Source organism: Dasypus novemcinctus, chromosome 6 (assembly GCF_030445035.2).
Source record: "Dasypus novemcinctus isolate mDasNov1 chromosome 6, mDasNov1.1.hap2, whole genome shotgun sequence".
Lineage (NCBI taxonomy): Eukaryota > Metazoa > Chordata > Mammalia > Cingulata > Dasypodidae > Dasypus > Dasypus novemcinctus.
In genome coordinates, this window is record NC_080678.1 from 67,103,538 (window position 1) to 67,130,589 (window position 27,052).

Consider the following 27,052-nt stretch of genomic DNA (forward strand, 5'->3'; position numbering starts at 1 on the left):
TGGTACTTGATAGTAATCCCTCGGTGCCAGGGAGGCTCATCCCTGAGAGTCATGTCCCATTGTGAAGTCTTTTGATGAACCAAAGTTTTAAATTGTAATGAAATCCCATTTATTTCTTTTCTCCTTTTGTTGTTCATGCTTTCAGCGTAAAGTTAAGAAATCACTGACTAATAAAGCATCCTGAAGATGCTTCCTTCTGTTTTCTTCTAGGAGTTTTATAGTTTTGATTGTTATATTTAGGTGTTTGATCCATTTTGAGTTAAATTTAGCTTATAAAATGAGGCAGGCGGTCCACCAGATTCTTTTCCATATGGCTATCCAGTGTTCCCAACACAATTTATTGAAAAGACTATTCTTTCCCCATTGAGTGGACTTGGCATTGTAGTAAAAATTCAATTATCCATTGTTGTGAGGGTTTATTTCTAAACTCTCAATTTGATTCCATTGGTCTAATGTGTGTCTTTGTGCCAATACCATGCTGTTTACTGTGGCTTTGTAATAAGTTTTAAAATCAGGAAGAGTGAACTATCTAACATTGTTCTTTTTTAAAGATGGTTTTTGGCTATTTTGGTCCCCTTACCCTTTCATTTAAATTTAATGATTGGCTTTCCATTTCTTCACAGAATGCTAGTGGTATGTTGATTGGGATTACATTGAATCTGTAAATCATTTGGAGTAGAATTGAGATGTTAAAAATATTTAGTTTTCTACTCCATGAGCGTGGAATGTCCTTCCATTTATTTAAGTTGCCTTTGATTTCTTTTAGTAATGGCTTGTAATTTTCCATGTATGAGTCATTTGCACCATTGGTTAAATTTATTTCTAGATACTTGATTTTTTTAGTTGAATGTTTTATCTGAATATTTTTCTTGTTTTCCTCTTCAGATTGTTTGTTCCTGGAGTATAAAAATACTACTGATTTTTAATTTCCATGTATTTGTGAATTTTCTAGTTCTTTCTCTGTTATTGATTTCTAGCTTCATTCCATTGTGGTTGAAGAAAATACATTGTATGATTTCAATGTTTTTTTATTTATTAAAACTTGTTTTGTAACCTAATTATATGGTATACCCTGGAAAATGATCCATGTGCCCTAGAGAGTAATGTGTAATCTGGTGTTAGATCTACTGGATTTATAGTATCACTCAGGTCTTCTATTTCCTTATCAATCTTCTGTCTAGATGTCCTGTTCATTATTGAAATTGGTATATTGAAGTCTCCTACTATTAATTTAGAGCCATCAGTTTCTTCCCTGAAGTCTGTCAATATTTCTTCATATATTTTGGGGTTCTGCTGTTAAATGATTTTATATGTATAATTGTTATTTTCTTGTTGAATTGACCCCTTTATCAGTATATGGTGACCCTTTTTTTGTCCCTTCTAGCAGGTTTTGACTCAAAGCCTATTTTGTGTGTTATTACTATAGCTATGCCAACTCTCTTTTGACTAATATTTGCTTGGTGTATTTTTCCCCATACTTTTACATTTAAATACTCATATCTTTGAATTTAAGGTGAGTCTCTTGTAAACAGCATAGTGCAGCCATGGGTTTTTATCCATTCTGCCAATCTTTGCCCTTTTATTGGAGAATTTTATCCATTTACATTTAAAGGAGCTACTGATAATGCAGGACTTTTGCCTGCCATTTTGCTATTTTTTTCCCTTATAAATCTTACACCTTTTTTGTCCCTCAGTTCTTCTGTTAAGGCCTACTTTTATATTTATTTATTTTTTTACAATATACCAATTCTAGCCTCTTCTCACTTCCATTTGTACATATTTTTCATATATTTTCTTTGTGGTTACCCATGAGCCTAAAATTAAACATCCTTAATCTGTAGCAATCATATTTGAATTCATGCCAACTTAATTTCAATATTACGCATGTACACTGTTTCTATACCCCTTTGTCAACCCATCTTTTATTGTACGACTTATAAATTATATCTTTGTACATTGTATGTTCAAAATGATGGGTTTATCATTAGTTATTATGCATTTATATTGTAGGTCCTGTGAGAAGTGAAAGTGGAGTATGTACCAAAAAATATAATGCTATAGTACAGGCAGTTTTTAAAAAAATTTATTTATTTATTTTTCTCCCCTCCCCCTCCACCCCGGTTGTCTGTTCTCTGTGTCTGTTTGCTGCATCTTCTTTGTCCTCTTCCGTTGTCAGCAGCATAGGAATCTGTGTTTCTTTTTGTTGCATCATCTTGTTGTGTCAGCTCTCCGTGTGTGTGGCGCCATTCCTGGGCAGGCTGCACTTTCTTTGGCGCTGGGCGGATCTCCTTACAGGGTGCACTCCTTGCGTGTGGGGCTCCCCTACGCGGGGACACCCCTGCATGGCAGGGCACTCCTTGTGCGCATCAGCACTGCGCATGGGCCAGCTCCACACGGGTCAAGGAGGCCCGGGGTTTGAACTGCAGACCTCCCATGTGGTAGACGGATGCCTTAACCACTGGTCCAAGTCCGCCAGCAGTACAGGCATTTATAATTACTCATATGGTCACTTTTACTGGAGGTCTTTGTTTCTTTATGCCAGTTCAGTTCACTGTCTAATGTGTTTTCCTTTCTGTCTGAGGAACTCCCTCTACCATTGCTTGTAAGGCTGGTCTGTTGATGAACCCCCTCAGTTATTTATTTGTAAATGTCTTAATCTCTCCTTCAATTTTGAAAGATAGTTTTGCTGAATATCAAATTCTTGGTTGGCAGTTGTTTTCTTTCAGCACTTTAAATATTTTGTCCCATTGCCTTCTTGACTTTATGGTTTCATATGAGAAATCAGCATTGAATCATATTGGGACTCCTTTGTACATAACTTGTTACTTTTCTCTTGCAGCTTTCACAACTCTCTCCTTGTCTTTTGCCATTTGACAGTATGACTGTCTCCTAATTTATTCTGTTTGGGGTTTGTTGGGATTCTTGAACTTGTGTCTCTCATTAGATTTGGGAAGTTTTCTGCCATTATTTCTTTGAGTAATATTCTGCCCTTTTCTTTCTTTCTTCTCCTGGACTTTTGTAATGTGTCTTATCAGAATGCTAGATGGTGTCTCACAGGTCTTTTAGGCTCTGTTCACTTTTTTTTCCATTTTTTCTTACTGCTCCTCAGCTTGAGTCTTTGCAGTCACTAATTATTTCTTCTGCCAACTCTAATCTGCTATTGAAACTCTCTAAGGAAATTTTCATTTCAGTTATTGCAGTCTTCAAATCCACTATTTCTGTTTGGTTCCTTTTAAAAAATTTATATCTTTTGAGATTTTCATATTGTCCATTCATTGTTTTCTTTAATTCTTTCTCTGTACTTTCCTTCATCTCCTTGAGCATTTTTAAGCTCATTTTTAAAAAACCTTTGTTTGATTTCTTCACTTTCTCATCTTTCCTTCATTGGTGTTTTCTGGATTTGTAAGTATCCCCTTCCTTTGATTGGGCCATCATTTCTTGTTTCTTTGTCTTGTACTCTTTTGTTGTATACTGTACATTTAAGTGTTTTAAAATGTTAACTCTGGGATTTATTCTCTGGGATGTCTGTTTCTTGATTTTGTAACCAGTGGTGATAAGAGAGATTTTCTTGCGCTTCAGCCCTCCTAGTACGTATATCTGTCCAAGGCAAATGTAGTGTGTGGAGTTTTCCTTGTCTTTCCGGACCTGTCTTTTCCTTGCTTTAACTGTTAGTTGATTTGGAGTCCCCTATTTATAGGAGTTTGGCTGTCTCCTCTGTTTCCCAGGGGAACAAACCTCTCTCCCGGATATTTGAAGCCATTCGGCCTTGGTCCCAAACTGTCCACCTCAATAATTTTTTTTGTACTCTTTTCATTGTCTCATGCTTCTTTTGCTTTGAGGGAAAATTCTGGAAGAAGGTCACCCCAGGGAGGACTTTCCACATTGGTCTTTCTCAATCACAACAGGGCCAAGGATCCATGAAGGGTTCACAGACTGGCTCCAGAGTACAATGTGAAGGGGGTCACGAGGAGTGCCAAAAACTTCTCTGTGGTTCTCCAAAGCTGAGCTTCCCTGGCCTGCCCAATCAATGCATCTCTTTAGCCGAGTGTCTCCTGTGTCCCTGAGGAAGTGCTGCCTCTTTAAATCTCCATTGCCTTTGCCCCTGGCAGTGGTGGGTTAAAATTGAAACAGTGGGTTTCCTCAGAGCCAGAACCCAGCTATCTGAATTCAGTAATCAAAAGCTATGATCAGTGACTGGGTGTGCACACTCCTGTTCTTGGGGAAGAAGATTTTTATATCCCTTTTTGTCACCAGGAGCTGGCCAGGGACTGGACCTCATGGAGGGGTAGGGGTGGGTAGGTATCAGTAACCACAGCATGGAGAGAGTTCTTTACTATAATTTATGAGCCTTTTCTTCCTGCTCATTCCTGGGTACTGCAGAGTGTTCTTATGGCCTCGGGAGTTTCACAATAGGTTGTTTCAGACAGTTCTTGACTGTTTAATGGTTGTTTTGGTGGAAGTACTGAGTCCTGGAGCTCTCTATTCTGCCATTTCATCAGAAGTCATGCTCACTGTTTTTTTTTTTTTTAAATCTTTAAAAAAATTTTATTTTAAAGAAGCTTTAGATTACATAAATGTTACATAAAAATATAAGGGATTCCCGTATGCCCCACTCCCTTCCCTCCCATATTTATCACATCAACAATATCTCTCATTAGTGTGGTACATTTGTTCAAATTGATGAACACATATTGAAGCATTGCTGTTAACTATGGATTACAGTTTACATTATTATTTACACTCTGTCCTGCACAATTTTGTAGGTTATGACAACATATACAATAGCCTGTATCTGTTATTGCAAGGTCATGCAGGACAACTCCAATGTCCTAAAAATACCCCTATATTACACCTATTCTTCCCTCTCCCATCCCTCAGAACCTTTGGTGGCCACTGCCTTTATAGCAATCGTAAGAGTTCTTCCCTTGTTAAAATAAGTCTGTAGTAGAAAGATAGTAAGTCTACTTTAGTCCATTGTTCATTCCCCAGTCTTGAGGATTTTGGGATGGTGATGCCCACTTTGCTTTTAATTGAGAGGCAGCTTAGATCCCATGGGGCAGATGGATGAAACTATCTTGCTTATAGTTGGAGACACTTTCTATTCCTTGGGATGGGCATTGTCTGTTATCATCTCCATTTTAGTTGTCTTGGGTGAGTCCAGTGAACTGAGGATTAGGTGTTGCAACTCTCCTGAAATTCAGGGCTCAACCGGCAAATGGATGGATCAAAGGTTTAAATCTCTGGGACATATATTTAACAGGTATAGTGCTAATTATAGGTTCAAGTAAAAGGGGCAAAAAAAAAAAAAAAAAAAAAGCGAGTTGTAGAGAATCTATAACTGAGTCTAACTCTGTTACACTGGGGAGCATAAATTCCAAAGTAAGGCCCCCTCACAGTGTCAAATACCTGAGCTGTCTGTTTTGCTTGTAGTTTCTGGATATCCGTAAAGGCCTCACAAGCCCTGGTATCTGAAGCACTATTTGCTGTGGCAGTCAATGCGATCCTGCTGAGACATCCATAAGCCTAACCTCAGGAATGACCTCCTGACTCACTTTGAAGTCTGTTAGCCATAAAAACTAACTTGTATTTACCATTTCTCCCTTTTGGTCAAGGTCTTTCTCTGGATACATTGCTAGTTGGTGCTTGATAATAATACTTCGGTGCCAGGAAGGCTAATCCCCAGGAGTCATGTCCCATGCTGGGGGGTGAGGGGGAAATAGTGCATTTATATGGTGAGTTTGGCTCAGAGAGATGTCACACTTGAGCAACAAGGAGGCTTTCAGTAGGTGACTCTTAGGCAGTATATAATACTGTGTTGAATTTTAGTTTCACATGAAAAGGTTCAGAAATACAATCACCAGTATCAAGGGCCTGGCATAATGGTCTGTCTTCCTTCACTAGGCACTGCCCTTGTACTGAGGGGATTCTTGCTGTCCTCTAAAGAGCATAGCAGAACTCCCCAGTAAGGGAATTCAATATTCTTTTGGTTATTGTGTGGATCTCCACCCACTGAAACAATGCCCCATCGGTGTTCACTGTTTTTAATAATAGTGATTCTTTTGTTAGTGACATGGTATTGCTCTGTGGGTTTTTTCTTTAACCTTATTTTGTACATTTAATAATTGAAAATATAGACAATTAAAAAAGAAGATGAAAACACAGGTGAATAAAAACATACATTTCTCAACTGAATGTACGGGATACATATAAAATTTTTTTTGAATCATACACTATGCTACACAATATATTTGGTTCATAGTAACGCAGTCACCAGTATTTGTCCTTTTGTGTCTGGCTTGATTCACACCACATAATGTTCTCCAGGTTCATCCATATTGTCATAAAATTTATGACTTTGTTTCTTCTTACAGCTGGATAATATTCCATCATGTGAAAACACCACAGTTTATTTATTCATCGGTTGATGGACACTGGGTTGTTTCCAGCTTTTGCCAATTATGAATAATGTTGCTCTGAACATAGTTGTGTAGATGTGTGTTCATGTCACTGTTCTCAGTTCTTCTGGGTATACCCAATAGTGGTATTGCAGGGTCATGTGGCAAGTGTATATTCAACTTACTTAGGAACTGCTAAATAGGCCCCCACAATGGCTGTACCATTCTGTAATCCCACCAACAGTGAATAAGTGTCCCTATCTCTCCACATCCTCTTCAACACTTGTAGCTCTCTATCTTTTTAATAGGGCCATTCTGATAAGTGTGAAATGATATCTCATTGTAGTTTTGATTTGCATTTCCTTAATCTTTAGTGATGTTGAGCATTTTTTCATGTGGTTTTTTTTTTTTTTGCCAGTTGTATTTCTTCTTTGAACACATGTCTATTCAAGTCTTTTGCCCATTTTTTAATTGGGTCATTTGTCTTTTTATTGTTGAGTTGTAACATCTCTTTATATATCCTGGATATTAAACCCTTATCGGACATGTGATTTCCAAATATTTTCTCCCATTGAGTCAGCTGCCTTTTCACCCTTTTGACAAAATCCTGTGAGGTGCAAAAGTGTTTAATATTGAGGAGGTCTCTTTTATCTATTTTTTCTTTCATGCGTGCTTTGTGTGTAAGGTCCAAGAAACTATCACCACTACAAGGTCTTGAAGATGTTTCCCTATGTTTTCTTCTAGTAGTAGTTCTGTAGTCCTGGCTTTTATGTTTCGGTCTTTGATCTGTTTTGAGTTGATTCTGGTATTAGGAGTGAGATAGGGGTCCTCTTTCATTCTTTTGGTAATAGATATCCAGTTCTCCCAGCACCATTTGTTGATGAGATTGTTTTGACCCATGAACATGGACTTGGTGAGTTTCTCAAAAACCCTATAGGTGAGGGTTTATTTTTGGATTCTCAGTTCTTTTCCACTAATTGATGTGTCTATCTTTATGCCAGTATCATGCTGTTTTGAACAATGTAGCTTTGTAACATGTTCCAAGGTCAGGCAGTGAAATTCCTCCCACGTCACTCTTCTTTTTTAGAATGCTTTTGGCTATTTGGCTGTAAAGTAGACTGCTGGAATTTTGATTGGTATTGCACTGACTCTATAGATCAGTTTGGGTAAGATTGATGTCTTCGTGATATTTATTCTTCCAATCCATGAACACAGGATGTCTTTGCATTTGTTTAGGTCTTTTAAAAATTTCTTTTAGCATTGTTTTGTAGTTTTTTGCATATAGGTCCTCTACTTCTTTGGTTAAATTAATTCCTAGGTATTTGAGTCTTTTTGTTGCTACTGTAAACAGAATTTCCCCCCTTATTTCCTACTCAGGTTGTTTAGTACTAGTGTAGAAAAACATTACTGATTTTTGCATGTTGGTCTTGTATCCTGCCACTCTGCTGAACTCATTTATTAGCTCAAGTAGCTTTGTCATGGATACTTCAGAATTTTCTAAATACAGGATCATGTCATCAGCAAATAGTGAGAGTTTTACTTCTTCTTTTCTTCATTAGATGCCTTTAATTTTTTTTTCTTGTTTACTTGCCCTAGATGGAACTTCTAGTGCAATACTGAAAAACAGGGGTGACAGTGGGTATCCTTGTCTTGTTCTGGATCTTTCAACCTTTCCCCATTGTATATGATGTTGGCTGTGGGTTTTTCATATATGCCTTTTATCAGATTGAGGAATTTTCCTTCTATTCCTATCTTTTGAAGTTTTTTTTTTTAATGCTGGATTTTGTCAAATGCCTTTTCAGCATCAGTAGAGATGATCATGTGTTTTTTTTTCTTCAGTTTGTTAATGTGATTTATTATGTTGATTGATTTTCTTACCTTGAAACCAGCCTTGCATACAAGGATTAAGTCCCACTTGGTCATGATATGTAAGTCTTTTGATATGCTGTTGGATATGATTTGAAAGTATTTTGTTGAGAATTTTTGCATCTATGTTCATTAGAGAGATTGATTGGTCTGTAAGTTTCTTTTCTTGCATTGTCTTTATTTGGCTTTGGTATTAGGATGATGCTGGCTTCATAAAATGTGTTTGGTACTTTTGCCTCCTTTCCAATTGCTTGGAAGAGTTTAAACAGGATTGGTGTTAATTCTTTTCAAATGCTTGGTAGAATTCACCTGTTAAGCCATCTAGTCCTGGATTTTTTTGCTGGGAGATTTTTGTTGTGTTCAATATCTTTAATTGCGATTGGTTTAAGTTCTTGAATTTCTTGTAGTGTCAGTGTAGATGGTTTCTGCTTTTCTAGGAATTCATCCATTTTATCTAAGTTGTCTAGATTGTTGGTATACAGTTTCTTAATTTCCTTGCATGATCCTTTTTATTTCTGTGAGGTCAGTCGTAACTTACCTCCTTTCATTTCTCATTGTATTTATTTGCATTTTCTCTCTCTTTTTCTTTGTTAGTCTAGCTAGGAATTTGTCTATTTTATTGATCTTCTCAAAACACCAGCGTTTGGTTTTGTTGATTTTTTTTATTGTTCTCTATTTCATTTATTTCTGCTCTAATCTTTATTATTTCTCTCCTTCTGCTTGCTTTGGGTTGGTTTGCTGTTCTTTTTTTTTAGTTTCTCTAGTCGTTCTGTTACATCTTTGAGTTTAGCTCTTTCTTCTTTTTTAATATAGGCGTTTAGGGCTATAAACTTGCCTCCCCAAACTGCCTTTGCTGTATCCCATAAATTTTGATACACTGTGTTCTCATTTTCATTTGTGTCAATATATTTACTCATTTCATTTGGAGTTTCTTCTTTGACCCACTGATTATTTAGGAGTTTGTTGTTCAGGCTCCACTCATTTGCAAATTTAATTTTTTCCCCCATCCATTATTGATTTCCAGTTTCATTCCATTATGATTTGAGAAGGTGCTTTGTATAATTTCAGTCTTTTTATATTTACTGAAAGCTGCATTGTTCGCTAACATGTGGTCTATCTGGGATAAAGATCCATGGGCACTTGAGAATAATGTATAACTTGCTGAGTTTGGATTCAGCATTCTATATATGTCTGTTAGATCTAACTCATTTATCATCTTGTTCAAGTTCTCTGTTTCCTTTTTGATCTTCTGTCTAGTTTTATCTAATGATGTGAGTGGAGTGTTGAAGTTTCCAACTAATAGTATAGAGATGTCTATTTCTCCCTTCAGTTTTGTCAGAGTTTGTCCATGTTATTTTGGGCACTTCGGTTAAGTGCATATATTCCTGGTCAGTTGTCCCTTTTATTAATATATAATGGCCTTCTGTGCTGCATTCAGCTCACAATAGGTTGGCTCAAAGGGAAGGCAATGCAGAAATAAAGGTAGAGGCACAAGTGGGGAGACAAACCTGGGACCAGGGGACTCACAGCTTCTGGAACTGAGAGCCTCAACCCTAGTTTTCCCATTGTATTTATTGGGAAACTACCAAGCAGCTGTTTGCTATCTGAACTGCAACATAATTTACAATAACAGGGAACAACTGCAACATCTAACACCTGCTACATTTAACAGGTATAACATTTACAATAACAAACAGGTAAGCCAGTTTCCCACACTGCTTCTGTATCTCTCATAACTTTTCCTGCATTTAAAGTCACTTTTGTTCAATATTAGTGTAGCTACTCCTGCTCTTTTTTGGTTACTATTTGCATGGAGTATCTTTTCCCAACCATTTGCATTCAGCTAGTTTGTATCCTTCAGTCTAAGGTGAGTTCTTGCAAGCATCATATGAATGGCTCATCTTTTTTTGTCCATTCTTTCGGCCTTTATCTTTTGACTGGGGAGTTTAATTCATTCACATTCAGTGATATTGTAAATGCGTTATTTTCTTCCACCATTTTATCCTTTTGGTTTTCATATGTCATATCATATTTTGGTTTTTTAACTCTTCTGATTATCCTTTCTCTATTCTTTCTTCTTTACTCTTCTCTAGACCTCTCTCTTCCTGTCTTTTTATTTCAGGTTCTCAGGCTTCCTTTAATATTTCCTGCAAAGGTGGATTGTTTCTTGCAAACTCTTTTAAGTTTCTGTTTGTTTGTGAATATTTTATACTCACCTTCATTTGAAGGGCAATTTTGCTGGATAAAGAATTTTTGGTTGGCAGTTTTTCTCTTTCAGTGTCCTAATTGTGTCATACCACTGTCTTCTTGCCTCCATGGTTTCTGAAGAGAAATCTGACCTAAGTCTTACTGGACGTCCCTTTTATGTGATGGTTTGCTTCTTCCTTGCTGCTCTGAGAATTTTCTCTTTATCTTTTGACATTTGACATTCTGTGTATTATGTGTCTTGGACTAGGTCTGTCTGGATTTATCCTGATTGGGGTACAGTGCACTTCTTGAACATGTAAATTCATTTCTTTCATGAGAGTTGGGATATTTTCAGCTATGATTTCCTCAAATACTCTTTCTACCCCTTTTCTCTTCTCTTCTTCTGGAACTCCCATGACACATATGTTGTGTTTCATATTATTCAATTCTCTGAGCTCCTGCTCAATTTTGTCCATTCTTTTCTCTCTCTGTTCTTTTCTGTTTTCAATTTCATCTGTTCTATCTTCTGTATAATTTATTCTTTCTTCTCTTATTTTGAGTCTGCTCTTGTATACCTCTAATTTGTTTTTTTTAAAGATTTTAAAAATTTTCCCATGTGCTGCTTACACTTACTCTCTACTCTCTGTGTCCATTTGCTGTGCATTCTTCTGTATCTGCTTGTTTCCCTTTGTTGTGTCATCTTGCTGTGCCAGCTCTCTATGGCGTAGGCCAGCTTGCCTTCACCAGAAGGCCCAGAAATTGAACCCTGGGCTTCCAATATGGTAGACGGGAGCCCTGTCACTTGAGCCACATCCACTTCCCTCTAATGTGTTCTTGATATCACCTAATGTGTCTTTCATTCTCATGAGCTCTGCTACTTTTTTGTTCAAGATTTCAAATTCGTCTTTGCATTCGCTCAATATCTTCTTTTTTTGTTGTTGTTGGTTATATTCCGTTAATTTTTTAAAATTCTCTTTGATTTATTCTCCTGATCTATTCTTCTTTCTGCGGTCACTTTTCCAACTCCTTCATTTTCCTGCTTTGTAGTTTGCTTAGGTCTTGCTTCTGCATATGAATCTTTCTATAAATTGCACCAATTGTATCCTGAGAAATTTTTTTTCTTCTTCTTTGGCTTGAGAGCATTGGGCATTTTTATTGATAACTTATAAAGGTCATCGGATGCCAGGGGTGTCCTCCTCCAATCCAGATCCAATGAGGACCCATCTCTTCCAGTTCAGCTCGTGTTGTTCTGCAACCAGATTTCTTCAACAGCAATTTACAGCTTAGAAGGTGTATCTTCCTGTTCAGTGTAGTGAAGTGGAGAACACATTCTAAACCAGCAAGGTGGATGTTTGACACTGTGGGACCTCTGAAGAAATCAATTAGATTTTTAGTCTACTATAGTCGCAGTCACCTCAAAATCATCACCAGCAAATATTAACAAATGTTTTGTTTCCTCAGGACATTTACTGTTCTTAATATCTTTTAGAGGAGCAAATTTCTTGATACCTATGGTATCAAGTAATAGTATCAACCTATGGTATCAAGTAATCTAGTAATAGGTTATGTGGCTAGATTATGTGGCTATAGATTAGATTATGTGGCTGCTTGTTATTATGGAGCCAAATGTGAATAGAGAACCGTCTGACTTCTTTGAAAATAATTCCAGTGATTTCTGATTCTCAAATGGTCTTGTCATGATTTTTTAAAATACAGAACTCCATATGGTTTTTTTCAGAACATATATATCGCTAAGCACTTGTTTCACTGTTGCATTTGCATTTCCTCCTTTAATCAGCATGGAATTTTTAATATTTTCACTGAGTTTTGGTTCTCTCATCTAAAGAAATATCTTGGCCCCGTTTGTTTTGGACTTTATCACTCGATCCAAAGCATCCATCGCTACCCCAACCTGATCTGGGTGAACATACATGCACAACACTGCTACAGGAGATAAGCCTTTCAATGTCTTCTTGATGTTATTTATCTCTTTAGGCCTATTGTCTTTCAACTCATTACTTTGGCTTTGGAAAATTGTGAGCATCTCACTAATTAGCTCTCTCAAATCTTCTTATCTCTTTTGGGGCTTTGATTTATTCCTTTTCTTGGTTCATATCTTCCATTTTCTTAGAATGACTTTTAATTTTTTTTGCTGATGTCTAGTCATCTGATTAGGAAGTAGTTTACTCAGATGCTCAATTTCTTTCCCTTTTATAGGGATTTAGTGGCGGGAGGCTGTGTGTTGATTCTTGGCTTAACCTGGATTATTAGGATTGTACTTGCTAGTTGCTCAAATCTGGGCTCTGGACCCAGTAATTGGTTACAGTCCTGCTTCCTAGGGCCTTGGGGACAGAGGTTGTAAAGGCCAGAAAAAGCCTCTTACTTATTTTTAATTTTCTCATGTGTACTTCCTTGGTCTACCAGCAGATGGTGCTCTTTGGCAGCTCTCAGTTCAGTGCCTCGTCAGAATGTGTTTGTTGGAACCCTAATGGGATCAATGTAAGAGAGCTTCCTGTCGGGAGACTAAGAGCCTTGAAACTCAAACTGTCTCAGGGGCAGTTCTCCAGCCTTCCCTGGCAGCCCTCTCCCTTTTCCTGAGTAGGAAATATTTCCACTCCCCTCTGCTTCCTCAGAAATCAGTCCAAGTTAGTAGAGAAGGAGATTAGGAGGGTCATCTATCTTTAGCACCTTACTGGCTCCAAAGGCAAACAGTGGAAGGGCTTCTGGAGTACAGCAGACCAAATTGTGAGTCAGCCTTAAGCTGTGTCTGTTTCTCTCCCCTTTCCTGGGGTGTTGGATCCTTCGAGTCCCCTTTGTTTGCAGCTGCATGCCCAGAGTCCTAAGAATTCTAAAATGTCTTTAGTATGGGTAGGGTGCCAGCAGCAGCAGCCGCTGGTTTCAACTCACAGTTCTGTCATCATGATTCTGCTCCTTTGATCCTCTGTCCTCTGGGCAGTGTCCAGCCTTTGCCTGGTATTCTAAACCCTAGAAGATCTTTTTCCAGGCTGTTTTAGCCTGTCCTCTAGCTCTTTTTCTGGAGGAGAAGAGAGTCTTATGTCTTTCTAGTCTACCATCTGCCTGGGCATTGTGGTTTAATTTCATTTCCCTAATGGTTAATGATGTTGAGTTTCTTTTCATGTGCTTATTTGCCGTTTGTTTATCTTTTTAGGAGAAACAACTCTTAAAGTCCTTTTCACATTTCTTAATTTGATATTTCGTCTTTATGTTGTTGAACTCTGGGGTTTGTTTAAATAGTCTTCATATTAATCCCTTATATGATATAATACTTGAAAATGTTTTCTCCAAAACTGTAGGTTATGTTTTCAATTTTTTGTTAATTTCCTCTGATGCATAGAAATCAAATTTATCTGTTGTTTCTTTTGTTGCTTGTAGTTTTGTTACCATATATAAAAACTTATTGGTGAATTCCTGGTCGTGAAGATTTGCCCCTTTGATTTGCATAGGTTTAAATCTTACATTTATGTCCCTAAACCATTTTTAGTTGATATTCGTGTATGGTCTGTGGTATGGTAATGGTGACTACATAGAGGAAATTAGGAAGTGTTTCCTCCTCTTGAATTCTTTTAAGAGAAGGATTGATATTCATTCTTATTTAAATATTTGGTAGAATTCTCCATCTGGTTCTAGACTTTTCTTTGGCGGAAAATTTTTGATTATTGATTCAATCTCTGTATTTTTTTTTTTTAATTTTTAAAGATTTATTTATTTAATTCCCCCCCCCCCCCCCCCCCCCGGTTGTCTGTTCTCTGTGTCTGTTTGCTGCGTCTTGTTTCTTTGTCCGCTTCTGTTGTCGTCAGCGGCACGGGAAGTGTGGGCGGCGCCATTCCTGGGCAGGCTGCCCCCTCCCTTCACGCTGGGCGGCTCTCCTCACGGGCGCACTCCCTGCGCGTGGGGCTCCCCCACGCGGGGGACACCGCTGCGTGGCACGGCACTCCCTGCGCGCATCAGCGCTGCACATGGCCAGCTCCACACGGGTCAAGGAGGCCCGGGGCTTGAACTGGGGACCTCCCATATGGTAGACGGACATCCACCGGGCCAAAGTCTGTTTCCCTGTATTTTTTTATAGGTTTGTTTTCTATTTCTTCTTGAGTCAATTTGGGAAACTGATGTATTTCTAGGATTTTTTTCCATTCTAAATTATCTAATTTCTTCATATACAATTGTTCATAATACTCTTGCAATCCTTTAAAAAATTTTTTAAATTAAATTGTCTGTTTTTTAGATACATAAATCACAAAAAATGTTACATTAAAAAGTATAATAACATTAAAAAATAAAGACAAAAAATTTAAAAAAAAAAAGAAAAAACAAAGAAAACCCAACCAAATAAAAAATTTCAGTTGTTCAACACATGCATATGCCCAAAACTCAAAATGTAAGCCTTATCGTAGGTTATGGCCAGTTTGGTTCTCAAGAAATGTTTTTGTTTGTATGTGTTTTTTTCTGTTACTCAGAGCCACAATCATCATAAACAATAAATTTGTTGTCTTAATGGGGGGAAAAAAGTATAAGAGGTTCCTACATACCCCACACTCCACCCACATCAACAATCTCTTTCATCATTGTGGCACATTCATCGCATTTGGTGAGTACATTTTGGAGCACTGTTGCACCGCATGGATTATAATTTACATTGTAGTTTACATTCTCCCCCAGTCCATTGAGTGGGTTATGGCAGTATATATAATGTCCAGCATCTGTCCCTGGAATATCATTTAGGACAACTCCAAGTCCCAAAAATGCTGCCACATCTCATCTCTACTTCCCTTTGCCTGCCCTCAGCAAAAACCTTGGCCATTTTATCCAGATCAGTGCTACAGTTTCTTCCATTACTAGTCACAAAGTTCTATAGTAGAATACCAGTAAATTCACTCTAATCCATATTTTATTCCCCCATCCTGTGGACCCTGGGTGGTGATGTCCGCTCCACCTCTTTATTGAGAGGGGGCTTAGATCCCACAAGGTGGTGGATGCAATTCTCCTGCTGGGAGTTGTAGGCGTTCTTGGTTGCCTAGTGTGGTGGATGACTATCTTCATCTCCCTGTTAGCTGACCTGTGCAAGTCCAACAAACCAGAGAGTAGGAACTGCAACTCTGCTGAGGCTTAGGGCCCAGCTGGCACATGGACAGTCCAGAGATTCAAGTCTCCTGGGCATACATCAACCCCAGCACCAACCACAGGTTCAGTAAAAGTGACAGAAGAGGCGTATGTAGAAAGGTCACATCTCAGTCCAACTCCGTCACACTCAGGAACACAAATTACACAGTAGGGCCCACTGACAAGGCACTGAACTCCACAGCCAACTGTCATGACCGTAGAACCTCTGTGTCTATGTAGCCCTCAGGAGCACCAGTACCTGGGGTTGTATCTACTTTGGCTTTCTCTGGGATCCTGCTGAGAAGTGCGTAAGCACAACCCCTCTGATGACCTTCGGACTCATTTTGAAGACTCCTAGCCATATAAACTCATTTGTCTTTACCATTTCCACCTTTTATTCAAGGTCTCTTTCTAGTTGCATCACCAGTTAGTGATTGGTAGTAATCCCTCAGTGACAGGGAGGCTCATCCCTGGGAGTCATGTCCTACGCTGGAGGGAAGGTTATGCATTTACATGCTGAGTTTGGCTTAGAGAGTCGCCATATTTGAACAACATGGAGGCTTTCAGGAAGTAACTCTTAGGCACCCTGCAGCTCTAGGTCTAGATCAAATTTCAGGCACACAGGCTCATAAGCATAGTCATCAGTATCAAGGGCTCATCATTGGAGCATCCTTCTTCACTGGTGTTTGCCCTTGCACTTGGGAGATTGTTGCTGTTCTATTGGGGAATGTGACAGAGCTCCTCTGGCTAGGAACTCAGCACTCCCTCAGTTGTCATTTGTAACTATAACTACTATGAAAATACCCAACATATATCTGAAAATTTTTATGTACCCTATATACATGCCCTGGAGAACTCCCTCCCAACCATGTGTCCCCCATAAATAACACCCCACAGCAGCATTCCTCCCCTGCCATAGTTGAACCCCTCTGTGGTCCAAAACTTCTTAAAAAATGAAGCCTAATATATTGCCAAATTCAGTTAATAGGAAAATGAGATAACAGTGATAGGTTTAAAGATTAGTAATAGAATACATACTAATTTAGAAAAACTAAAATAAAGTAAAAATAAATTGGGGTATTAAAAATGAAAAATATCATAAAACTTTGTTTTTGACATTTTGCCTTGCATCACTGTAATAGGTGTTACCCTGTATGGATCATTGGCAAGGCAATTTATTTCATTTCTTTCTCAGTGTCTACATCCTTTCTTCTTTTTTTTCTTATTTTTAATTTTGTCTTCAAAAACGTTTTAGATCACAGTAAAGTCACATACAATATAGGGACTCCCATATATCCAACATCAAACCCTTTTCCCCCTTCCCCAGCAATGATCTTTTTTACATGTTCATGTCATATTTGCTGCAGCTGATGTACAGATATTGAAAAATAGCTATCAAACATGGTTCCATTTTGGTTTACATTATGGTTTATATTTTAGGCTGTACAATTTTTCTAAATTTGTAGTTACCTTATGTTTTACATTATGGTTTACATTTTAGCCTATAGACTATTATACATTTGTGGTGTAATTTCACATGTCCTATACCCATCATTGCACGATCTTGTGGAACACTTCCATTGCACTTACATTGCCCCAGTTATCCTGCTTCTATCCTATTCCTCTCTCCCTCTCCTCTCAGTGACAATCAATTTTCACTGCTTGAAGGACCAGATTCACAGATAATTGCAGCAATGCTGAGGGCTTGACATACTCACTGCCTTCCACCATTGGGAACCACCAATTCTCTTGAGAGACACAATTCCCTCTGTTTGAGAACATCAAGCCTCCCCAGGATGTGGGTACACCTTCCCACCATTGTATGCATCTCCACCCAATGATATAACACTATGGCAAGATGAACACTCACACACTTCCTAGACGCCTGCCCCTGTGCCAGATTCCCCCCCCCCTTAAGCACTCTAAACATGTAATCCTTCCTTATTGTATTTTCTAAAGAGTTTTCTCAACATTATAGCTTCTAACATATACCTGACATTCTCCCATATTCAACTGTTCCCCCCAGCCCTATCCCCAATTCCTTGGGCCATCTGACCCATCTTCCCAACTCTAGTCCCCCTCAAGCCCACAAAGCCCCACCCAAATGTTTCCCTATGCCCCCATTTTATCCCTGCCCTGTACAAATACTTACCTCAACTTATCATAGACTTCAGCCATGTAGGCATCAGCTTGCAGCCTTCCTCTCCCTCCCAAATTCCTTTAAGCTTGTCTTCCAGTCTCTAGCTCTCTGAGACAGCTCTGTTTGCTTGTTTTGTATCAGAGAGGTCATGTAATATTTGTCCTTCAATGTCTGACTTGCTTCACTTCAACATAAGGTCCTCAAGATTCATCCATGTTATCACATGTGCTTGTACTGTATTCCTTCTTATAACTGAGTTTTATTCCATTGTATGTTTATTCCACGTTTTATTTATCCATTCATCTGTTGATGAGCATTTGGGTTGATTGCAAGTTTTGGCAATAGTGAATAATGCTGCTATGATCATTGGTGTGCATATATTGGTTTGTGTCCTTATCTTCAGTTCTTCTGGGTATATACCCAGCAGTGGAATTGCTGGGTAATGTGGCAGATCTATAGCTAACCTTTTGAGAAACCACCAAACTGTCCTCCAGAATGGCTGGATCCTTCTGCATTCCCACTAGCAGTGGATGAGTGTGTGTGTGTGTGTATGTGTGTATACTCTTAATTATTTTCAAGATACTTAGATTACATAAATGTTACATAAAAAATATAGGGGATTTCCATATGCCCACTCTACCCCTCTTATACTTTCCCACAATAACTTTCTTCATTAGTGCGGTACATTTGCTATAATTGATGAACACATATTGGAGCATTGCCACTAAGTGTGAATTATAGTTTACATTATATAGTTTACCACTAAGTGTGAATTATAGTTTACATGTTTATACTCATCCCCGCTCAGTTTTCTAAGTTATGACAAGATATGTAATGGTGTATACCTGTCATTGCAGTGTCATTCCAATGTTCTCCCTCATTTTTGAAAGACAGGTTTACTGTATACATTATTCTTGTGTAACAGTATTTTTCTTTCAACAGTTTAAATGTATCCTCTCACTGGCCTTATGACCTCCATGGTTTCTTTTGAGAAACTGGGTTTTAATCTTATTAAGGATCCTGTATATGTGACATGATGCTTCTCTTTTGGGGTTTCTAAAATTCTCTTTGTCCTTGTCATTAGACAGTTTGATCATAATTAGTCTGAGTTCAGATATGTTTGGGTTCATTGAATTTGACAGTTGTTGAATATCTGGTTTTTGTATATTCATATTTTACATCAGATTTGGGATTTTTCCTGCCATTATTTCTTCAAAAAATTTTCTGGCCCTTTACCTTTCTCTTCTTCTGAGACTCCTATGATATGTTTATTGGTTTGTTTCCCACAGGTTCTTCAGGTTCTGTTCTTTTTTTAAAATTCTCTTTTCTTTCTGCTCCTCAACATGGATAGTTTCAGTTGTTTTTTCTTTGAGTTTGGTGATCCTTTTCTGCTTCCTCCAGTCTGCTCTCCAAACCTTCTATTGAAATTTTCACTTCAGTTATTGTAGTTTTGTGTTCCAGAATTTCCATTTGTTTCTTTATAATATCTGTCTCATTAAAATTTGCATTTTGTCCATATATCATTTTCCTGGTTTCCTTTAGTTCTTTATCCATGTTTTCCTTTAGTTCATTGATTCTATTTGTGAGAGTTTTTCTGAGACCTTTGAATTCCAGAGGCTGTGCTTTTTCCAATATATTTTCTGAATTCTTTTCTTGTGACTGGGACATACTTTCCTGTCTCCTTTATGTTTTATACTTTTTGTTGAGAACTGAATATGTTGAGGATTATGTTGTAATTATTCTGGAAATGTATTTCTCCAGTTCTTCAGCCTACCAGACTAAGAAGTAGAAGGGGAAAAAAGAAAAGGGGTGGAAAGTTGGAGGGAGGGAGGAATGGGAAAAGAAAAGAAAAGAAAAGGGAAAAAAATACTAAGAAAGAGATACCCCCCCACCACCACACACAAAGAAAACAAATTATGAAGTGCTCTGCCTTTTCAAGTATCTTATTATGTACCAGATGTTATTTGATGGGAAGTCAGAGCTGTTCTTTTCATTTCTGAAATCTATGCCAGCCTCTTTGCTTGCCTATCAGGAATCCAGCGACCCAAAAATTTAAAGCAAAGGGAAAAAAAATGGCAACCCCTCCCCCCCAAAAAAAGTGAAAGGGTGCCCTGGCTCTTTATGTTCCCGAATATGCTATTGTAAGGCCAGAAGAGGCTGATAGCGAGAGAAACGAGCCTAGCATCTATTCTTGGTCCTCTGGGATCCATCCATCTGAACAACACAAGAAAGAGAAGGGAAGAAAGCCAACCATTGAGAAAGTGCACTGGTCTTTAAGTCCTGGTAGATGCTGGTGTGAAGCCAAAGGCTGCTACTGCAGAGAGGGCTGAAACGAAGTGCTGAGTCTGTGCTCTGCCCTCAGGGTCTGCCACATGAGGAAACACCAATGCACAGAAGAAAACCAAACTGTACCAAACCACCAGCACTTTAAGTCCAGGTGGACACTCGTGTGAGGCTAGAGTTTACTCACATATTTCCCACTCTAATCTTGAATCTCAATCCCAACTTTTGGAGGGGGAGGTTTCCTCTGCCAGCCCTGGACCCAGCTGTCTGCTGCTGGCCCTGTTGCTGCAGCTGCAGCCTCTTCCCAGATGTTGGTGGGGGCTGAGTAGGGGCAGATCCTCACTGGTTCATGCTTTTCACTTCAAACGCTTAACTCTCGGCAGCATCTCTCACCCTCTAGCACTCCTGTAGTTGTTCCAAATGTCCATTCTGAACAGCTGGAGCATTGGTGGTTTGGTGGTAGAAATGTTCATTCTGTTTCCAGCATTACCACCTAGCCAATTCCAGTGTCATTTTCCAGCTCTTCTATTTTTCTAGTGGAGAGGGCAAGTGAGCAAGTTTATACAACTTCCTACACCACCATTTTGCGTCTGTACTGCACAAATGTGATTCTTAAGTTACTGATTTTCCACACTTCCTGGGTCGTTCATCATCTTGCCAAGTGCTCTGGTCCCCCCCCAGCTCACCCCCCATGCATTTACACACACGCGCACCTGTGCACACACACACTGCCCTACAGCAATGTTGCCCAACACTGCTTGGGTTACCATGGTCCTCCAGACCTGGTCCCAGGAGATCTTCCTTCACTTCTTTCCTTGTTCTGGAGTATACGGGCATGGGGCCTCCACCACATCATTAACTGCTGTTCCATCCTCCACTTGAATCAGAGTCCTGTTTGATGTTTACCCTCCATAAGATGCAGTCTGAACTTTTTTCAAGCAAGATCCTGTCTCCTCTCTCCATTTAGTTACATTTCCCACCTCCTTCCACAAGTAAATAAAAGAGGTTCATAGAGTCACAGGGCTTTTGAACATAGAGAGCTGGATTTGTCCAGTATGTATAAACTGCTATTTACATACAAAAACAATTGTTCAAATATAGTGACCTATTAATTAATTTCACATGAAGTTTTGTTGGCTGTGACCTTCACCATTACTGTCTGATTCTCAGATTGTTCTCTTTGTATCTGTGAATGAACGAGTGTTTAAAGGAGTATATATGGTGCCAGCTGAAATCCAAGCAGATTGCATAGTCATGGCAAGGCCTAGAATAGATACCATTTGCTCAGAACTAGGGCACGCCAGATGAACCACCAGCTGAGATTGCTGTGGATTACAGATAGGAAGTGCTTGGAGCGCTACAGCTGGTAACGTTGATAGTTTCATTTGTTCATGTAGTTCCTGTAGTTCCTTTACTACGAAAGGACAGGATCACTTTCCTCAATGTGTCTACATAGATTTGTATACGTAGAGTTTTGCAGACAAAGAAAGAAGTATGAAATTATCTAAAGAAGGAGTGTAATGGGTTGGATTAATGTTTTATTCTTTTTCAACTTTGCTTCACAGATGAGGCATATTTTAGCAAGTGCTGAGCTTTAGAGAAATAAGAATAGCATCTTGTTCACGTTTGTATTCTCATAACTGATACTTAATAGTTTTTTGAATATGTAGGTTTAAAAAGGAAGCTATTTTAAATGTATCCATTTTTATTTACAGCTGCTGCTGAAGGAAAAGGCAAAAGTGGAGAAGACTTTTTTCAAAAGGTGAGTTGCTTTTTATTCTTGGTGATAAGGGGAAATAAGTTGGTTCAGCAGCTGTACTAGAAGTGCTTGAGAGCTCTTCCATCTGAAGGGGTATGGTTTTGATAAGATATCTGGAAACACTTGGGATGAGGAAATGGAAGGAGGCTGGATTGTACTACTCTTAAGGAGACATTTGAGGGCTGCCACATTAATTTCTTATACACATATCAACAAAATGCTCTCCTGATTATCCTCTTTTACAAAGGATGCCCCCTACTTCTTCCCTCCCCAAACACATATCTGACCTGGGAGGTAGAGAGATGAGGTCCTCACAGCATTCCTCATTGCTGGTAAGTATGACTGTGGGCAGGGTAGTATAATCAGATATTGATCATTATTGATAACCATACCCATTCTGTCCCTGGCATGCTCTTGAAGTTCTGACCTTCTTGTCAGTCATACACAGCAAAGGGAAGTAGAGGCTGGAGCTGATTTAAAAATGAGTATGAGAAACAAAAAAAGAGATGAGAAACTTTAAAGGACAGTTGATTCTACTCAGCTCTTACTTCTTAAAGCCAGTGTTTTATATGAGATAACATGCCTCTCCTTTCAGAGAAATTGCTTTGAATTCACATTCTTTCTTTTATTCATTCGGGCTTATTGTATTGTTCAGAATACTTTGGGATCTACAAAGCATGAGTGTAGGAAAAAATATACAGGTGTGCTTAGAGGAAGGGAAGATTGTAAAAACATTGTAGCAAATATAGATGATGTTACATAGTGTTTTAGAGGGTCATCCAACCCTTGGGAAAAACCTGTGTATAATCAGAAATGGCTTTTACAAGCTGTAGCAGTTTGATATAGTTATGAATTCCAAAAATACTTATTGACTTATGTCTGTAAACTGGTCTGTACCTGGGTATGATTAAATTATGATTAGGGCTTTGACTGGGGCATGTCAGTAGGGTTTTGAATCCCCATCCCTTGGTAGGTGGGGACTCATAGATAAAGGCATGGCAAAGGATAGAGTTGGAGCTTTTAGAGGCTTTTTGATGCTGGAGTTTTGATGTTGGAATTTGATGCTGAAGTCTTAAGCTGGAGCCCCGGGAAGTAAGAGGAAAGAGAAGCAAGCCCCGGGAAGAGAAGAACCCTGAACCCAGAGAGAAGTAAACCCTGGAAAGAGAGGAACTCTGAACCCAGAGAGAAGCAAGACCTGGGAAGAGAGGAACCCAGGAAGCCTTAACCCTGGTAGACGTCAGCAGCCATCTTGTTCCAACCCAGGGAAGTAGACTTCGGTGAGGGAAGCAATCTATGCCTATGGCTTAGTATCTGTAAGCTCCTACCCCAAATAAATTACCCTTTACAAAAACCAACCAATTTCTGGTATTTGTATCAGTACCCCTTTGACTGACTAATACACAAGCCTTCTCATTCTCTTGCCTTCTTTGATCTACTTTTTGTCAACTCCGTCATTCATCTGAATTCCCTTCCAGGGTATTAAAAATAAATATTTTCAGAATTGATACTTATATCGCCGTTTCTTCATTTTGAAAATATTTGTTCACTACCTGTGGTTTGCTAAACACTGGAGATACAAGAATGAATAAGGAGGCATTGTGCATGCCCTAAAGAATTTATGGTATCTGCCAATTTGGTCGCATTAATAGTTAGCAGGAGAGTTGGGGTCATAAAGAGTTGAACACATGACCAGGACTTTAGGAGATGGAAAAGGATTTCTTGAGATCCTTAGGGTAGTAGAAACTAGCCAGTAGAAACTAACCTTGGGAGTGTTGGAAGGGCATTCTATTATAGGCAGAAAAATAGAAGGTAAAAAGGCTTGGAGGTGGAAGAATTCATATGGCATTCACACTTGAAATATTTAGCTGGCATATGACCGTGGTTTGTGGTGCTAGTTGAAGTGTGCCTTCGAGTGTGATGAAGTACCTTTCTTCTATATGGAGGACTTTTCCTAAAGTGATTTAAATAAAAACATTTTAAAAAACAGTGTGCTGACCAAACAGAATGTGCCAGACCATAAGTTTTCTACCCCTGCTTTAGACCTGTGCTGTTGAACTTCATGTACATTGCCTAAAGCCTTGACTTGGCATTAGCTGACATTGGTTAATGTCCAATTTCTACTCAATACCTGGACATTTTAGGCCTTAGCTGCCCTGCCTTTAGTTAGATAATCTGAATACAACTCTTTGAATTGTGTTGAAAACCCTTTTTTCATCTTTTATTTGTATTATTTTAGACTTTATCTTTTTTGATCAGTGTCCACATTAGTACTATGTAAAACCAGGTTTTTATGTATACAAGAGGATGAACACCTGACCGTCTTCGTCAGAGGGAAAGGAAACAGGTTCTGGGAATTGAAGAAGTCTTTTGAGTTGTGTTTCCTCCAAGAGAGAGGAGAGGAGAGAAATATGGAGAGATGATGCTGGTATGTGTGAGCCCATGGATTTATGCCAGGGCAGGATGAGTTCTGAGTCTTCCAAGGGCTTTTGCTCTGATGACCCCTAGTAGGAGGACTCAAGCCACCCAAGACAGGACCCCTAGCTCATCTTTGACAAGGGATTGGGAAGCAGGGAGGAGCACATTGCCCTATAGAGATATCTTTTCCAGTTCTCCTGCGATTCATACCACACCCTGTGGATTAATTCAGATTGGCTTTTGGGGCTGCCCTTCCCTCATGTGATTTTAGAGGACTTCCTGACTCCAACCTGCCTCCTTACGTGCAGTCTGATGTTAGGTGATGACTGAGGTTTTCCCTCCGTAGTTGGAAGCAAAAGACTTTTAATGCAAATGCTGGCAGTGCCTACTGCAGTCAGGTAAGTCAAGTCACTCAAAGTAGATTCAGTTCTTTATGAATGAGAAATAACTTGAGATCACACATCCCATTTTGACTAGGATTGCAGTTGAAGAGGCTAAATGACTGTCAGGGTCTTGTGGGGGTGGGAGGGTGGGAGGGGCTGGAGATTGAGTGCCAGTAAGGAGAAGAAAACGAGGTAAACAGCAAAAGTCACAGTCTTGGATTGACTGTGGTGGTACAAAGAGATGCTGTTTGTGGAAGAATTTATTTTTCATTCTTCTTCAACTCGTATATAGTTGTAAAAAGCAGACTGTTCAGTTTTATGTGATTCAGAGGCTTAAAATCTGAATCAAACATGGTATATGTGGTCATAAAGGACCTTCATTCTTAGAAGATTTGCTAATGTTTATCACTCTTTGTGGACCCATCTATACATTCCAGCATTTTAAATGGAAGCATATGTTTGGATACAGAGACACATGTACTTTCCACAAACTATGGGTTGGAGAAGTAGAGTCCCTTCTTTGTTACAGGTTAATGAGGTCTCTGAGTAACTGAATTGGAGGCATTTTAATCTCATTTGTTTATTTAATTCTATAGAAAGTATCTTCTTGATTTACAAGTGTAGGATTTGGATTCTCACCCTGGAAAAAACCTGTAACTTAATAAAGGGCAGTCTTCCCAAATTCCAGAAGAGTAATTTTTGATGTTTTGACCAGACAGAAGGAGATATTATAGTTCATCTACATTAGAATGAAGTAATGGAGAAGGGAGCTTTCTTCTAGTCACACATATTCCAATTGCACATAATGACTCTTTGGGAAACATTAAGAACCAGAAAGAACTCACACTGCTGCTCATTAACATCTTTGAAAAAGTACTATTCATTCTCACAGAGTAACTCAAATGTGAGATCTATATGATTATTTATTGGAATTTTTTAAAAAAAATTTGATTCTGGGGTATTATCACAAACCAAAATTAAAACTTCTCTTTAGCTGAATTTAAAATTTGACTATCCTTTTTGTTTTAAAAATATCTTCTGAGCTTGGAAGGACACCTACTAAACTTCATAGTAGCTTTTTCCAAGGAGAGGGGATTGGAGGAGGAGTATGAGACTTTTATATGTTACTGTATTTTTTTTGTAAAATGTATGTAAAATCATAACAATATGATTATACTCAGTAAATTATACCAATTTAATTATAACCATTACAAATTTTTAAAATTAAGAAAATTAAAGATTAAAATTTTTAAAATGTTCTAGGATAATTGGAAGATTTCTCCGAAGGTTTAAATTGTCTATTAATAGCAAGATCATTAAATGTATTTCCTCAAATTTGAAGCTGTAGTAGAGCTGTTCAGTCTACTGTAGATTTAAACTCTCTCTCAGAGTCATTGTTACTTTTTCTACCTGAGGTCTGCGTAGTTTTCTATTTATTGTTTTACTGCATGTGTTTTAAATATTTTATTTCCCCTGAACTCTGTTTCCCTGTTATAGCAGAGAATTCCAACAATTATAGTGACCTTAAATAACAGATACACTTGTTTTACTTTTTACTCTCATGTAACATCCTAAGAAGGATATTACAGCTTGGTGGGAAGCTGTGGCCCATGCTGCTATTTAGGGCCTCAGGTTCCTTTAGCCCTGCTGTTCCTTAAGGCATGGACCGCATCTCTGTCATTGAAGGTGGGTCACCACCACATCCAAATGTGAGGTGGTGAGAAAGGAGAAGAGAGTGGGATCTCCAGGCCCAGGCCTGGATGTGGCATGTGTTACTTCATCTCACATTTCCCTAGAGAAAACCTAGTCACATGACTTTACCAACCTGCAGTGGTGGGTTGGAGGTTTGGGGGCTGGGGTATTTGGGGAGGAAATGAATTTTGCAGGCACTGTTCACCAAAAATAATTGTTAGGGAAAAAATGGATGTAGTCAAAGTGTGTCTTCCTGTCGTATTTTTTGAAAACTTTTAAATGGAAGCAGTGGTTCTGTAGAACAATTTACTATGTTTTCTACTTCAGTGTAATTTATCATATTTTTACGCTTAATTTGATCTACACATTTTATATGCCTGAATGTAGTAATTTATACTAAATCTGTTATTTAAGTATTACAAGTCATTTCTGAGTCATCTACAATGAATATATAACATGGCAAACGAGGGAAAAAGAGTCTGTAACCCCACTTTTGAAAGAGTCCTCCTGTTTATACACCTTTAGTCTTTTTTCTTTGCATATTAAAAATATGTATGAAGTGATTTTCTCTAATTGGCTAATGAGATTACAAGTTATTTGCATTGGAGCGATCCCAAATGTTTTTCTGTGTTAAAACTTTCCGCAGGGGAGGCAGGTGTAGCACGAGTTGTCGAGCACCTGCTTCCCTTGTATGAGGTCCTGGGTTAAATCCCCGGTACCTCCTAAACAAAGAAACAAACAAAACTCTTCAAAGTTCTCCAGTAACTGAGCTTTTTCTTTGGCCCTTAACTACACTTTCAAAAGGAAGGAATGG

The 27,052-nt window shown here is 38.6% G+C and overlaps 1 protein-coding gene and 1 pseudogene across 1 annotated transcript in view; one reads left to right on the forward strand and one right to left on the reverse strand.

Annotated features, from left to right (window-relative positions):
• The window catches only part of BICC1 (BicC family RNA binding protein 1), a 317,919-nt gene that overhangs the window by 91,267 nt on the left and 199,600 nt on the right, over window positions 1-27,052 (forward strand). Inside the window, exon 2 of the mRNA XM_004473203.4 lies at window positions 21,705-21,751. Within this exon, the coding sequence (XP_004473260.2) occupies window positions 21,705-21,751 (47 nt within the window). The remainder of the gene's footprint in view (window positions 1-21,704; window positions 21,752-27,052) is intronic.
• Window positions 11,404-12,348, reverse strand: LOC101442299 (ribosome production factor 2 homolog; annotated as a pseudogene).